Below are 16,459 nucleotides of genomic sequence, written 5' to 3' on the forward strand. Positions count from 1 at the left end.
GGACTACCACTCACATACACACACACACACATAGACACATACACATGATGATTTAACAAACCATGAAGGACTCACAAAAATTCCCAAAAAGAAAATTTCATTTCTGTCGAAAAAAATAATTGAAAAAAATTTGAAGCCAAAAATAAACTCACTAAACCAAGAGGTCTAACAGAATTAGAGCATTTAATTGGATTAAATATTTAGTTTTATCCATTAGGCCTTTATTATGAGGACGTATTATTTGCAGATTGTCCAATATTTTACGTGTAAAATGTGAAGGGAAGAAAAAGTTAAATTGTTGACCAACATAAACTACTCGCCCATCATTTGAAGACTTCAGCAGTTATTTTGAGTTAAAACATAACTTTATTTTAAACTAGAAGCAAAACTCTCTATGAAGGGGAGGAGTATATGATAAGCTTTAACTTAAAGTCTTTACTATGAGGGAAATTGCTGGAAGCTTAGCCAGAAGATATTATCGTACCCCAGTTTGGATAGTTCAGAACTACATATTAAATACTACTTTGGTGACGTCAGCTACCATAAGGAGAATTTTCCATCTAAACACTTAAGTTTTATCATTCGATACTTCTAATTTATCTCTGTCTTACCTAGAAACTAAGCTAACCAAAACTAAATGCATTACTTTCCAATTATTCAATAATTTGTAATGACATGCGGCTTTTTGTCCTCAAAAATTTTATAGAAAAACGTAGTTAAATTTATTCGTTGTTAATTTGAATAGGGATAAATTTGAATTCTAGCAAACAGTAATTCGGCATGGAAAGGGAAGAAAAAGGTTAAATCTGTCTTTAAAATGCATTCAATCATTTCATCTATGCAAATTGGTTGATTGTCCTAAATGTAGGTCCTTTTCGAGGTTGCATTTGGAGATGGATAAATAAATTAGTTGAAATTGCAATTTGTGCAATTTGTCAATTAAACAAATTGTGGTGTCTATTTAATTTACAAATGTTTTGTTCATTTCTCTTTCTACCCCCCCGTTCCCTCCCTCCACACAGTGTGCAAATATACGGTGCATGAACGATGTGTGCAACATGCCCCCGCCTCTTGCATTACCACGTATGTGAAATCGAAGAAACCGAAATGCGGAGGCGATCTGCTGCATCATTGGGTCGAGGGTAATTGCTATGGACGTTGCTCGAAATGTCGGAAAAGGATTAAGGCCTACCATGGCATCACGGGACTGACTTGTCGTTGGTGTCACATGATGGTGAGTAATCGCACCTTGTGCATAACAATGATTGAGTGACATTTGTAAAGGTAAGACATACATAGAGTGTGATAGAAGGTCAATCTAATCAGGGCATTTTCTCTGACATTTGCATAGGCCAAGAGTCAAGAGATAGTTGAGAGAGAACTGTGCTTAATGCGAGATACACAATGTTGTCCGGGGGCATTCCACAAATTGTTGCAATGTAGCAATTTGTTAACTTCAAAGCATTTACTTCACTTCGTATTAGTTTCAGTAGACAGCATTCCATACAATTCAAAGGAATGGAAACGAAACGAAACGAAAGGCAGGCAGAAAAAAATTTCAATTATTTCGATCAACAAGGCAAGCAACCTCTGCTTCACATGACATTCACACACACACACACACAGACGAACACACACTTCATCTAGTTCTTGTATTTGTTTTTTCAACACACATTCCAAAGGAAAAGTTTTTGTGAAACGGAAGTGATTTTAACTGCATCATCCAGGACAAACACACATGAACGGCTGCTCCTCGGGCATCTACTCTGGTTTCCTTTTGCTTTTACTTTCTCGTGTTCGTTATGGCTGCCAAATTGTCACGTCTCGAGAAAATTATGCTCCTGCATGCCAGACGTTTGCAACACGTTCACGTTTACGTTCACCATGGCAGGACGACGATGAGTCAACTTTGTCTTGCCACTTTGACAAGTGCAGCAAAGATAATGCCGAATTTGTTATCGCAACGACAACTAACGCAACTGCAACAACGACTGATGGCAAAAAGTGCAGCAAGATGGAGCAGGGGATCGGAGCCAAGAAACTTCCTCGTCAGCTTTTGCTGCATCTGGAAATGTTTCGTAAGCTAAATCGTTGCCCACAGAGTCCTTTTTTGGTCCTAGTCTCTCAATATATGTATGTACATATGTACATAGATTGAAAGTCTATGGTGCGAAAGTTATGCATATGCAAGTATCCTTAACCGTAGCTTCACTCTCTGTCTCCGGTATCCTTCTGTTATGCTTAAAACTTTTGAGGCCTTTTTTCGCATCCATGAAAGTTAGTTCCTTCAAGTTATTGAACTTTCGTATGTAAAATATTCATTTCTTTGAAAACCTTTCGCCAAATATAACTCAAATTCAAAGAACTTTATCAAAGTCACTGAGAAATCTACGAATCGTATCAGTCCTAATTTAAGAATTTGGTTTCTTTTTTGTTTCATCGCCTTGAACTTGAACTTTTAATTAACAAATTCCAATTTATATTGTTGGGTTCTCTGACATTTGCCAGGTCTTTTTTCACCCTCCCCCCAAATACCCAGCAGTCGAAAGTTGTAGGTGAAATGTATGGACTGACTAATGTTTCAGCAAGTCGAGCACCTGTTGGCATGGATATTTAATATGGACTGGAATCTAAAGCTATTTAAAAGCTATTGGTATTCAACTTGCAATTTCCTTCAGAAGTAAAGCATAGTCTCCGAGTACTCGATGTCAGTTCAAAGTAATCTACTTCGCCCAAAAATAACTCAACTCTCATCTAATTCTGTATTATTCCCCCTTAATTAATCGTCTCTTAATCAAAGGTATTAAAGAAAAGGCACTTAAGATTTTGATTTGTAAAAACTTCAACCTAACTCTCAGAGACTCAGAGAGTCAAAGTCGTGTTCGTAGAGCTCCTTGCGGACATGATCTACAGGAATGAGCCACACAAAGAGTAGTTTCCATAGAATAGAAATTCTGTGGTTTCCTTTCACCAAGTCTCATTATTGTGTAGCTCTTCAGTCCTTCTTCATCAACAAATCCTAAAAGTAAAATCTGAAATTCTAAAAAAGTAAAGTAAATTACTTCACAAAGTTCCCCAAGATAAGTACATCGAATTAAGTCATTTGCAGTCTTTTTTCTAGTTCCACTGAGTATCTCAAAAGTCTTTACACTAATCTGTTAATTGTGTATATTGCAACATTTTTGTTTGGGTCATTTTCGATGAATGCCAGCAAATTTGTATGGCACGCGGAGGACCTAATCGACACTCATCTAAACGAACGACGAAATGAAATAAAAGGCACAAAACTTCTAGGCCAGGGCAAATTGGTATTTAAATTAAAAATCCTGGCTAAATCTAATTTAAACGAAAATTAACAACATTTTTTCTGCCCATTTCCAAGAGGAGAAGCAGTGGGTGGGAAGGGGGTGGTTTAGGTGGGTTTGACTGCCATTGTCCTTGACAAAAGTTTTAATCGGATTCATTAAAGCGAAATAACGGTCGTAGAGTAGTGTACACTCTGGAATACGTAGTTAACTAGCTACGAAGTGGAAATTAAATTGAAAAGAAAAATGATTTTCGATTCTTTTTTGTTTGGCATATTTTTCTTACCCATCTCTCCTCTCTCTCTGTAGCTCCACAATCGATGTGCCTCGTCGGTGAAAAAGGAATGCACTTTGGGTGAATATGGCGAATTGATTGTTCCACCCACAGCCATTTGTCCAGCGGTTTTGGATCGTCAGCGTTCAGTAAATCATGCAAAGGTAAGTTGTGGCATATATAACCCACTAATCCAGCTTTAGTTAATCCCTCTTAATTGGCTAACAACAAACAAACAAACAAATTGAATTTGAATTGGTCCTTCCTTCCTGCGATAACAAAAATTTGCACTAAAATTGGAATTGCTGCCCATCCGTCCCCCTTACTCACCACCCAACCACCGCATCACATAAATATTTATTCGAAAATTGTTAAGAAATCACAAATGCATCATCACCAGGCCACACATTTTCAAATAACACCCCCGGATGAGCTCAGTTGCCCATTGCTGGTGTTTGTCAATCCCAAGAGTGGAGGTCGTCAGGGTGATCGCATATTAAGGAAATTCCAGTACATGCTCAATCCCAGACAGGTCTACGATTTGTCCAAAGGTGGACCCAAAGAAGGTGCGTACATATTTTAACTCACCGTGGCCAGGTAACAAGCAGGGGCAAGTGGCACAAGTAGATTACTTATGCTCACACAATTTAAATGCAAATTGCGTGGCAGACAGACAAACACAGAACAGAGACAAGGAGCAGAAGCAGCAGTAGGAGCAGAAGCTGGCTCACTTACAAAATCTTGATTTCTGTATTCTCACCTCCTAGGACTCACGCTGTTTAAGGATTTACCCAACTTCAAAGTAATCTGCTGCGGCGGCGATGGCACCGTTGGCTGGGTGCTCGAGGCCATGGGTAAGATAGATATTCACATCCATGTATATATATTTGTTTCGGGGGTATAAACACAATCCTTGTCTGTATCTGTGTGTGTGTGTGTGTGTGTGCAGATTCCATTGAGTTGGCAACTCAACCGGCTATTGGTGTTATACCTTTGGGTACTGGCAACGATTTGGCACGCTGTCTTCGCTGGGGCGGTGGCTATGAAGGCGAGAACATACCCAAACTGATGGAGAAAATAAAACGTGCCTCGACTGTCATGCTGGATCGCTGGAGCATTGAGGTAACCAATACGCCACCACTCGATGACTTGAGACCAAAGGTGAGTGCGTAAGAAGAACAATTGACTCATTTTGGGTGTTTCTAGACAAATAAGGACATAAAATCCTAATAATTTCCTTTCAAATTGAACCTAATTGGCAGTTTAATTGAGATTTTAGACCCGCCCAAGGTACTTAGTACTTGATATAGATAGGTTTGACCAAACTAAAGCAATCTAGAGCTTGTACTAAGGGTAGTAAAGTTGAGTCATTTAGATTAATAGAGATAAACTTAGTCAAACTATTTATATTTACTTCCCTTTTAATTGCAAAAGGAATAATTTTCCTTAATATTTCTAAAATAAACAAATCGAATAATGACAGTTTTTCTAACTAGAACGTGTTACTTAATCTTATAACTTCAACTAAATTCCAACCGGACAAATAATTTCAAATAGAATCCATCACCCATGCTAACAGTCTGCTCAATGCGGCAAAACGCAAAAGTAATTAATTTGTCGAACGATCTTTGGCCATTAACTTTGCCAAAAACATGCACATGGATGGGGGATGGAGGTGTGTCTGTTGAGTAGGCGTGTCTCAACGCCCTGCACAAAAAATCCAATTATTGGAAGCAAAGCGCTAACCCAGCATATTCCAATCTAATGACCATTTCTGTGGAGGCCAAAACCGATTACACAAACTAATTTAGCCGACTATCGTGTGGTCGTCGTGGAAGGATGAGGGTGGGGTTGGTGCTAGGGTTGGGGTGTAACTTGCAACACATATTCCGAGTCGATTTGCTAAAACCAATCTCGTTTCCATCTCTCTCTTTGTGTGGCAGGTAACTTTACACTCAAACATGCAGAAAGTGATTGAATTGTCGCAAAGTGTTGTAGTCGACAAATCGCTGATCGAACGTTTTGAGGAGATTCAGCGTCAGAATTTCATGAGCAGCAGCACCAGTGCGGGTAGTCTTATGGCCATGTCTGGGATGACTAGTGGCAAACAGCAGGCAACTGGCACATCGCTTATGATGGCCTCGTCAACGGAATACACACAGGATACCATGAGACTGGAGGGTGGTGGATGCAGTACCAGTGGAAATGGTGAACGAATAACCACCACCAGCAGCACTAGCAGCACCACGACCACCACCAAGAGCATTTCAATGTCCACATTCGAAACGAGACGCGTACAAAAAACATTGACAGCCACATTGAGCAGCGGCAGCAATGGGCCAGAGTCAGGGCTCGAGTCAGTGGCAGAGCCATCGCCAGAGGAAGCAACAAAAAGGACGACGTCAGATGTAACAGAAAAGCAATCACTTGAGACATTGCTCTTGCAGCACAAACAGCAACTTCTCTTGCAACAGAAACAGCAGCAAAAGTCGGCGGCAACGGATGCTGCAGAGGAAACAACAGCATTGGGGAATAATCAAAGCGATAATAATAGTCAGCGCAATAAGCAGAACAACATCCTTAAACAGCAAATTACATTGTCATTGGATCTCTCGGCTGCCAGTGAAGAGGATGCGGAAGAAGAAGGAAAAGAAAATGCCGCCATGGAGGATGAACACGAGCGGACACAGAACGAGGATGCAATCGCATGTCGAAACCAAAGCCAGCCACAAGCTGCTCCCATTACTCCAACAACACCCACACCAACAACACCGACACCAACAACTGCAGCTATTGGCATGTCCGGACAACAACAACAACAACAGAAGCCCATCAAAGTGCAATCGGACAAGGATTGCACCGTCCCCTATAACATTATCAACAATTATTTTTCCGTTGGCGTGGTAAGTACACTAAGAAAAATTCTTTCTATATACATACATACATTCATTTGAGATTTGTCACTAAAAAATGTGAAGAAGTTGTTGATCTGATCGGTGATCTTTTCATTAGTTTTGGTTGAGACTTCGTTTGAGACTTTGTTTTGCTATAATAGTATTAAAAAGTATTTATAAGTCACTTCTCTAACTAAACGACGAGAAAAATTTGCTAATAAACTCTCCTTTTTCGTTACGTTTCCAAGAATATCTCAAAAGGTTTTTTTCAAGTGATATTTTCGTTTGATATGTATTTTTTTTTTGGCTATTATGTCATTGTTTTTTGAAGGTTTTTTTTTTTACTGGATACAGAGAAAGTAGAGAAGAGAGGGGACTTAGCTTAATAGAGTTCCTTTCTCCTGTTCTGGTTGTCCCTCTCGCAATAGCTACGATTATATTCTTGTTCTGCTTTAGGCACATGTCAGGCGTTAAGCCGAGCGTGTCAGTTGTTTTGCTCTATCCTGTCTTGTCATCAGCAGCCACATCCGCTGGACTAAAACAACAGCTCCAACAGCAACACCAACAGCAACAGAAAACAAACAACAACAACAGCCAGCAATTTCATAATTAGTGTTGTCCATGAGGAAGAAAGGGATTTTGCATTTGACAGAGCCGACTCTGTGTATTTGTACGTATGCTTAATTTGATTATGTGACTTTGTAGTTCTTATGCCATCATGGGTTAGATCAAGTGCTTGAACAAGCTTCAATCAACTCGCTGTATAATAAAACAAACGAGCTCCTTGTTCAACAAGGTGTCCGTAAAATAAATATTCATTGCCTACATATTTGGACAAGTTGAAGATAAAGAGAATATTATAGTAAAATTTCGTTGCCTACTTTTTGGGCCCATTAAAGATTCTATGAACTACTATAACTTTCTCACTGTCGAATCGAAAAATGTCAGAATGGAGAGGTCTGAAAAGAACCTAGACCGAATCGCAAGAGTCCTGTGCAAGAGCAAAACTTTGTACAAAATGTAAAAAATAAACAACAAGGATATACTTTATCACAGAATGTTTGATGCCAATTTGAAAACTTCTAGGTGAATAACTGTGTGTGTGTCCTATATGCACTTTGTCATTTTCTTTTTGGCACTGTTCCCTTACTCGAGGATATGCAGGATTGCTTCGCATTGTCCTTGCAAAAAAAAAAACAAGTTATACTTTCTCAGAAAAGTTAGTCAGAGAATCGCATTGCATGCCTTTGGCGGTTATAGATAAATCACAACAAAAGACAGAAGATAGAAGTTGTAGAGGTTGCTAGGACCTACCTTTCAAGGGGGGAAAACAGCCATCAGCCATGTATTTTAAAAGCAGGATTAAACTGAGAGACATCCATGGTTTCGATTCGATTTAATTTCATTTCAATTCATTTCATGCTTCGTTTGACTTCTGTTTTGGTATTAACGATATATGTATGTTCAACACAAATCATTTTAAAGCGCACATGATTTATGGATAAAACAAGTTCATAAAATGAACATACGCACACACACATACACAGACGCAGACACACACCAAATGCAAAGGATCAAACCTTGACTCTGAAACGGCAAAAGGCAAAAAGGCTCACACAATTACACATGTTCAATGCCAACGGCGGCAGTTTTCCTCCCTTTCTCTTTCTCTCTTATTTCTCTTTATGCCCTTATCGTGGAGTGCTGTACACAGTGCTGTCATTCTGGGCCCATCATATTCTCTCAGTTTTATCATCAAGGCAGAAGTTCGCGCTTAACGTCAATTGTTGACGTTAAACCAAAGCGTCAGCGTGAAATACTTTTCATGCTGTATTACCCAACCGATGTATGTCCTTTGTGTGCGTGTGCGTGTGTGTGTGAGACCTCCCAAAAGGAGACTCTGGAGCCCAAGTTAAAGAAGCCCTCGGCATCTATCTCGGTAGTGAGTGGGGTGGAGTGGAGTGGAGTGTGAGTGACGGTGCTTGTTGGCCACTCAAGAGGCTGAGACAGGATGGCTGCCCTCCTACAGCTTCATGTATACACATACATAAGTGTTAAATGGATTTCGTGATGGGGACAGCAGCAAGGACTCTCTTCCTCTGTATGTGTGTGTGTGTTTACGAAATGAAGCCGACAAGTGAAATCCCAGCAGCAACAACAATATTGTCGACACTCTGCTGTAGACGACGACGACGACGACAACGCCTACTGTTTAAACACTCACACACACAAACAGCAACCTTCTCACACACGCACACATATCAAGTCATAAATAAACTAACACGTAACATTTTACGGTATTTTTATTTTCGGTGCAGGATTTTGGTCTTGGCAATTGTCTGGGATCTTTCTGTATTAGGCACAAAATGCTTGCAACAGAGCCAAAAAAAGAAAACAAAACGAAACGAAACGAAAAGAAGATATCAAAAGTTTAGCCAGGCACTTGACAAATGGTTTGAACCAACCAAAAAGACCAAAAAGAAAAGAAAACGCACACAAAAAGAAAAGGCTGTACACTACACACACACACACGCACACTGAGACGAACACTATCCCTCTTTACTGATTTGTCTTACATTTCCGTTCATTTCATTTCGTTCTATCGTTTTTCGTTTCCGTTTTGGGCGAGTCGAGGGGAGGCCTTTATTTTGCGGTTACTTTTGCCTTTTTCCTGTAAATTTGTCACTTAACATTTCTTTATGGTCGCATTAAATCTTTTTCTTGTCCCTACATGAGGATCTTTGATTCCTCCCCCCCACCGGCCCCTTGTGGTAGGAGCTTCTCATATCTCGGCAATCATACTAAATTATTCAAAAGCCTCAACCTCTGTTGATATGAAACTTTGAAAAGTTTTTCGCCCCTTTTTCCGCATTCGCATTTCTATTTATTGCCAAGTATCTCACAATCTCTCACACTGTGCGTGTGTGTGTGGGTGTATGTCCCCAGGGTCCAATGTGTTGCATGGCCTGGTGTGTGTACTTTTCTTTTTCGCTTGTTTTTTTTTTTTTTTTTCTTTCTTGGAGGCGGTAAACTCAAGTTAAGCAGTTACTAATTTAACACTTGACGGAAATTGTAATTAGGCAAGTTCCTTGCCACAGCTTGGACCAACATTAATTTCAATGTGCCACATTTGTGTTTAACTATGCAGCTAAAGAATACTTTTCGAAAAAAAGTAGTTAGCTGACCTTCTCTAGCAATGTATAACATTTAAGTTTTTAAGATACTTTTTCTTTTGTGATGGAGAAAAATGGAAAAATAAACTGCATTTTTTTTTTTTCAATTGGGCATCTTAAATGTTAGTTGCTTTTCCAACTGTTTTTGATGTGGGAATATCTTAAGGCATTTGTGTTTATGTGGCAATTTTATTCTTCTGTATTAGGGCTGGAGTATAAATAAAGAATTCTATTGGCTTGAACCCCCAAGCGTTTAAGACGTAATTCCTGCAAGAATTATATTCAACGTTTCTTTAGACGCCCGAGAATCTGTTTTATTTCTAAGTTAAACTTCAATTTGATTCTCTTCAAAGGTAGTCAAGGTAAAATTCAATTCAATCAAAGTCTCCGCTAGGATGTGATTTGGTTATTTAATGGACAAATGGAAGATAAAAATTGATCTTTTTGACACTACCTTACGTTTTCTTCTTGTTCTATCTGTCAATGACTTTTTTGAAATGGATGCTATAGCTTTTTTTAAGTCATGATAAACCTTCTTGGTCAAACTGTAGCCCACTGAAAAGAAGTGCTTCAATCACCTAATTAGTGTGTATAGATGACAAATTACATTTCTTAGCTCTCAAAGTATTTGAAAATTGATATTATTTATATTTTTTAATGAAGCGACTTAAGGTTGTTGTAAACCAACCAGAAAGAGCTGAGAATGAACTTGAACTCTTGTTGCATACAGTAGTAAATCCCAACTGGTTTTAGAAGTGGTGTAATGTTAAGGAATTTCAATTCAAGGCTAGTTTTATAAGCTTATATTAGCTTTCATTATGACAATATATTTTCACTTCAAAGGGAGTACAAAATAGAAATACATAGCCTTCAAAAAATCATATAAAGTGAAAGTAGATTTATAGTTTAAAGTTAAGTTATGTTTTCAGTTGCTAGTTTTGGCTGAAACTTTGCACGAAATTCGTAGGAGAGCGTGAATTGCGCCACAAAACTATGTAATCGTAATCAGGCTACTGTTGTTGGCAATTGGCAAGGCAACCTACGTTGCATCAATGATGCAATTCCAGCCTCGAGCAAGTTGATTGAGAGTCAGAAAGTGGGGGAGTGCTTGGCTCTTTGGCACCTCGTCATCTCCATGCATGATGTAGAGTGTTACCTCCAACTGGGCACACAAATTCGAGTAGCATAATCTGCGCGCAATTCTCTTTCTCTCTCTCCATCTGTGTCTATTACTGCTTTCATCTGTATTTGGCATTCGACTTTTGTGTGGCTCAATGCAATTGGCCACTTTGCATGCCAAATGTGCTGCAGCAAACACTTCTCCTTTGACTAATCGCCAGACAGGCAATAGCTAAAAGGTCGAACTCAAGTTGGGAAATGTGTGTGTGTATGTGTGTGTGTGTATGGAAATAGAAATGGAAATTGTGCGCAATGGCTTCTGCTCCTGATGCTCTTTTCATTTTTCTTTTTCTTGGTAATGCCATTGTTTACACACTTTTCACACAAAAGCATGTTATATGAGCTCATCGAGTGTGGGTGCTTGTAGGTGTGTGCGTGTGTAAAGGCCATGAAGAAATTTGCATGGAAAAGTGTGTTGAAGCTTTTCATTTGATTTTTAGTATGACGCCAAAGCACATAAAGAAGTTATAATATCAACATCAACAACAACAACCGGAAATCTGCGGTCAAAATACTGAATAAATGATTAAGACAATTTGTATGAATTATTAAAGGAGATGGAAAGTCCTTACCATATATGTTAATTTGACCCAATGTGTTGAACACGGCATTGGTTTTAGATGTGGAGAACCAAACTTCTTGTGTTTAGCGAATTGAGCCAAACTTAAATGTGAAAACAATGTCGAGCTAAGTAAAAGTGGCATTTGAATGCCAAGTATAAAATAAAAGTGAATGAATTTAGTTTCTCCAGGTACCCAATAGATTCATTTCTTTAATCTAGTTTTAGTTTCATGTAAACTCTCTTATCATAGACTTTTTATACTATTTCTCTGATCTTGCTTTCCCAATTAAATGAATAGTTTGAAAACCTTATTGATTTTCTTTTCGATGTGTCAATATTTCACTAGATCAGAAACAGAATCTAGACTCTAGAGGCCAAATATTTTTTAGGGTTATGTAAATCAAATCTTTTGCTTGGTTTCCACTTCTTGTCCCTAACTAAAATATCTTTCTTTTCATAGTTGTGCAATTTAGTGCACTTGAATTCATTTTTCTAGTTCTAATTCTGTTTTCCCTTCAAGGAATTCCTCAAAAAGTAAGACAAAGAGCGGAGAGCGGGGGAAAAGCTGTTAACATGCTCCTCAGGGGTCGCGCAGTTTACCTAACTGAGCCTCTAATGCATTTACTTTTTCTCATTTTCCAAGGCAATTTTTTCATCCTTGGTATCTGCAAATTGGATTTTAGCCTAGTTTCTCTGTCTCTCTCTCTCTCTCACACACTGACGATGTTTTGAGGTTATTATTAAAATGCCTTGAATACATTTTTGGGCTATTTTCCCATCCAATATCAACTATTTAAACAAGCTGTCACTAATCGGAGAGCAGGAGACAGGCAGGAGAGGTAGTTGCCCATCATCGTCGTCATCGTTGTCAGGCCCGTGCCATAGTGCCGACCGAAAACATGCTAATAAGCCGCTGTCACTAAATTAGTTTACCACCAGGCCAGGCCATGCATAAAGTTAAAAGTGACATTTTTGGGCCCAGGCTAATTAAAAAGTTTCCAGCTCTCCCTCACCTAAAGCCGCCCACTAACCTTCTCATCCTAACTCTGCCCACAAGGACCACCACCAGCACTGCCACCGCCGCCGTTTTCTCTCTTCTCCTCTCTTTATCATCACTTTATTTTACAATTCAATTTGCGCTGAAGCGGTAATTAATCTTATTTGCCTTAAAAGCAACAACCAAAAACATAATTGAAGCCGGGACCAGAGTCCCGACTAAGCCGGCTGAGGCTTCTCCTCATAAAGCTTCACCTCATCCCATATGGATATGCTAGTGTGTGTGTTTGTGTGTGTGTGTTGACATGCATAACAAATGTGCCTACAAATGTGCAACGTGTCGTATGAGTAACCGTAACGAGGACACGCGGCGGTATAAGAAATTAAAATGCTAAAGCTGATGCCGTTGTCGCTGTCGTTGCCGCAACTGAAACTGTATCTGAAACCCTGTAGGCTGCATGTCCGATAAGGTATACACATGTATTCAGGTTGCTGCGGTTCCACTTCAGCTCCATCCCCAAGCTACCCAACGGTTAGCCACCTTAAAACAAACACCTGCATTCGTATAAGCCTTGCGTGCTCAGTTACATGCGGGCAAATGAACTACTCCTCTGCATCCTGTCATAACTTTGATATGGGGACTACTCTTTTACAGAGGATACAGGCCATCCTCTTTAAAGAGAATATTTAATAGTTGCATGAACTTTTTTCAAGAGGTTTAATCGTTTTATATTAAATTATTGATATAAACACCCAAACATGGTATCCTGAACCATAATCTGGGCAACTCTTTGATTATGCTGGAAATCTCCACTTTTAAAAATTTATGAAATTTGTATTTAGCTATCTTGAAGCTATTTACTTGCAAAACCCTTTAACTACTACAACTAGAAAGGAAAATGGGGTGAGAAAATCAAGATAAAATGATAAATAGTTTTTTTTTTTTTAGATTTTATCAAAACAAAATGAATCATCATAGAATTATATATGAAAAATTCCAGGTCGAATGGGTTCAAATGTTGTTCACATTTATTTTATTATTGTGTTGTTGCTCACTTGCATTTTGCCCTCTAATGAGGGAATGTCAGTCATAAAGTGAATTGAATCCCATTTGAATACGCTTTTTGGTTATTTTCGCATTAATTATTCAGTTCAGGCCCGATTGCCCTAGCGGTCACCCCTTCTCCCTATTGGCCATAGTTGTTGTTATTGTTGTCGTTGCTGCTATTGGCGGTTTCTGTAGGCGATCAGACCACAAACACCTGTAAAAGGTGGCGGCGCGTAGACAACAAAGCCAAAACAAATAGCCAAATGCCACACATAATACCATTATGTTACAGTTTGTGTTCTAGACTAGGTACATATATACACATATGTATATGTGTGTGTGTGTGTGTGAGTGTGTGGTGATGTCTGTGAGTTATGATTATGCAAATTACAATTACTTTGGCTGGAGTCCATGTTGTGGCATAATTGCGGCATTTTGTGCTAATAAGCTTAAATTTATTGTTATTTAGATTTAAGCCAACAAGTTGCAGTTATCAACAAGATTTGCACGTGCCCCTGAATGAATGTATCCACAAAAGGCAAAAAGCAGAAAGTTTCTTATTGAAATTGCCACCGCATTTTTATTTCTCACTTGTATTTTTCCTTTTCTTCCTTTTACAGGATGCCGCCATTTGTGTCAAGTTTCATTTGGAGCGGGAAAAAAATCCGCATAAATTCAATAGCCGTATGAAAAATAAACTTTGGTATTTCGAATACGCAACCTCAGAGACATTCGCTGCATCGTGTAAGAACCTTCACGAGAATATCGAGATTGTGGTGAGTGGCCTTCTGCCTTCTACTTCTACCTATCATCTTCATCATCAGCATCTTCATCATCATCATCATACTCTATGCACATACATTAAACGAACGATGATGTTTTTTGCTTGTTAGTGCGATGGCTTGGCCTTGGATTTGGCCAACGGACCACATTTGCAGGGAGTGGCCCTATTGAATATACCCTATACACATGGCGGTTCCAATTTGTGGGGCGAACATCTATCCCAGAAGCGTATACGCAAAAGTGCCGGACCCTTTGGCAAAAGTAAGAAACTAAAATCCAGCGATAAAGAATTCTCAGCAACCAGTTTCAATTCGGTGGATCTCTCAGTGGCCATTCAAGGTGAGTTCCAGTTCCAGCAACCTAAACTTTAGAATTTTGTTTTTGAAAATAAGTATAGAATAAGTTTTTTCTCATGTTGTCGTCATTAATAGCATTCTTTTGGTTGTGCTTACAACCAAAAGGCTTAAAAAAACTAAGAATGCGTATACGTAATTATTATTTTACAAGCAAGGAATTTTCTTTATGAAGTATTTTGCACTTTTTGCACTCTGCGATTATTAGGCCCTTAATAGTTATAGCTTACTTAGTTAAAAAACGTTTACAAAGAAAGACAGAGTAGGTTCAGGCCATAAGCGGAATAAGAGAGACTTAGCCTAAGAAAAGAAACAAACAGATTTAAATGACATACTATGTATATATATTAGAGTTAAACCAAACAGAAATCATACATTGATTGATGTACTTGAAGAAATATATATGCATGTATAAATATATAGGCTGCTTATACGGACCGACAGGTACCGACAGACAAAGGATTGGATTAGGGCTAGGTAAGTTACTTGCAAGCCGAGAAAAACAACTTTTAGGCACAAAAGTATTAATGTAATAAATTCATGCCCATGCCTGGGTAAGCCCTTTACCAGTTTCCTTACCTTGAGATTATATGGTTACCTTTGAAATAATAACTTTAATAAATCAGAAACCATTTGGCGTTCAGTGTTTACCAATAAGTGTAGAAAAGATTTACCTTACATTTTTATAAATATTGTTATGAAATTGAGTTTTACATTTCATATTTCTCCTTTCAGACATCGGCGATCGTCTGATTGAGGTAATTGGCTTGGAGAACTGTTTGCATATGGGTCAAGTGCGTACTGGGTTGCGTGCCTCCGGCCGCCGTTTGGCCCAATGCAGTGAGGTGATTATCAAGACAAAGAAAACATTTCCCATGCAAATCGATGGCGAACCCTGGATGCAAATGCCCTGCACAGTAAGCCCGACAGTCCATTAAAGTGAAATGAATCTAGAGACTAATTCTTGCCGCTTTCCCTCCATTTTTAACAGATTAAGGTAACACATAAGAATCAAGTTCCTATGCTTATGGCACCCCGCTCGGAGAAGGGACGTGGATTCTTCAATATGCTGTGCAGTTGATTCAGGCGCAGCGCATCGACCGACTTTATGGGACGTGGTAAGAGGGAACGTGATCGCCGATGCCAGCCCAATGAGTCCGCCGATGAGCTGGAAGATGATGACGACGATGATGATGACAATTTTCGTATTGTAACTAGAAGCACCACCGTCCATAACATAGCCTAGCGTAAATAGTTAAATATTATTATTATTATATTGTTTTCCACCACCACCACCAACAACAACAACAAGAACAAATTTCATTTCGATTCGAGTGAGTTGCAGAGCTTTATTAGTAATTTTAGTATAAACAAAATGAATATATGTATAAAGTATTTATATGTATGATACATTCCAAGTTGGAAGTCAGTGTTAACCCAATGTGAAAGCTTTAGGTGTACAATATAAGATATACAGAGATATATATATAAAAGGAGAATTTATTTGTAAAACGAAAACCAAATAGAAATGAATAACTTTGTCCAAAAATGCAACTAAAATGAGACCAACACAAACAAAATTGTAGTGCGAATTTTATGCCAATAAAAACAACAAAAATAACAAAAAAAAAAAAACACAACCAAAGAACACAATTTAAAACCGTCATTATACTATTAACAAACCAAATATATACAGATATATATATATATACATATGTATATTGGGCTGGATCAGTGCTATGTGTATGATACATATCATTGGTTTATCCCCGCGCGAATATTATAAAAAATTGTTTAATTATTTATTACACTATTATATTGTAAATATAGAACAAAAAAAAAAACAACAAAGAATATGTAACTTGATATACATGAAATATCAATTAAATGGT

The 16,459-nt window shown here is 38.5% G+C and overlaps 1 protein-coding gene across 3 annotated transcripts in view; it reads left to right on the forward strand.

The window, feature by feature from the left end:
• The window catches only part of Dgk (diacyl glycerol kinase 1), a 52,175-nt gene extending 35,716 nt beyond the window's left edge, over positions 1-16,459 (forward strand). Inside the window, exons 13-22 of one of the 3 annotated variants that reach the window (XM_068288963.1) lie at positions 1,023-1,234; positions 3,615-3,743; positions 3,956-4,145; positions 4,347-4,433; positions 4,529-4,740; positions 5,523-6,482; positions 14,052-14,207; positions 14,325-14,553; positions 15,303-15,484; positions 15,559-16,459. In XM_068288963.1, the coding sequence (XP_068145064.1) occupies positions 1,023-1,234; positions 3,615-3,743; positions 3,956-4,145; positions 4,347-4,433; positions 4,529-4,740; positions 5,523-6,482; positions 14,052-14,207; positions 14,325-14,553; positions 15,303-15,484; positions 15,559-15,648 (2,447 nt within the window). In that variant the 3' untranslated portion in view covers positions 15,649-16,459. Of the gene's footprint in view, positions 1-1,022; positions 1,235-1,615; positions 2,079-3,614; positions 3,744-3,955; positions 4,146-4,346; positions 4,434-4,528; positions 4,741-5,522; positions 6,483-14,051; positions 14,208-14,324; positions 14,554-15,302; positions 15,485-15,558 lie in introns of those variants that run through there. The other 2 variants (XM_068288964.1, XM_068288965.1) reach the window with 2 other exon arrangements.

The sequence above is a fragment of the Drosophila tropicalis genome, unplaced genomic scaffold (genome assembly GCF_018151085.1).
Source record: "Drosophila tropicalis isolate 14030-0801.00 unplaced genomic scaffold, ASM1815108v1 contig_593, whole genome shotgun sequence".
Lineage (NCBI taxonomy): Eukaryota > Metazoa > Arthropoda > Insecta > Diptera > Drosophilidae > Drosophila > Drosophila tropicalis.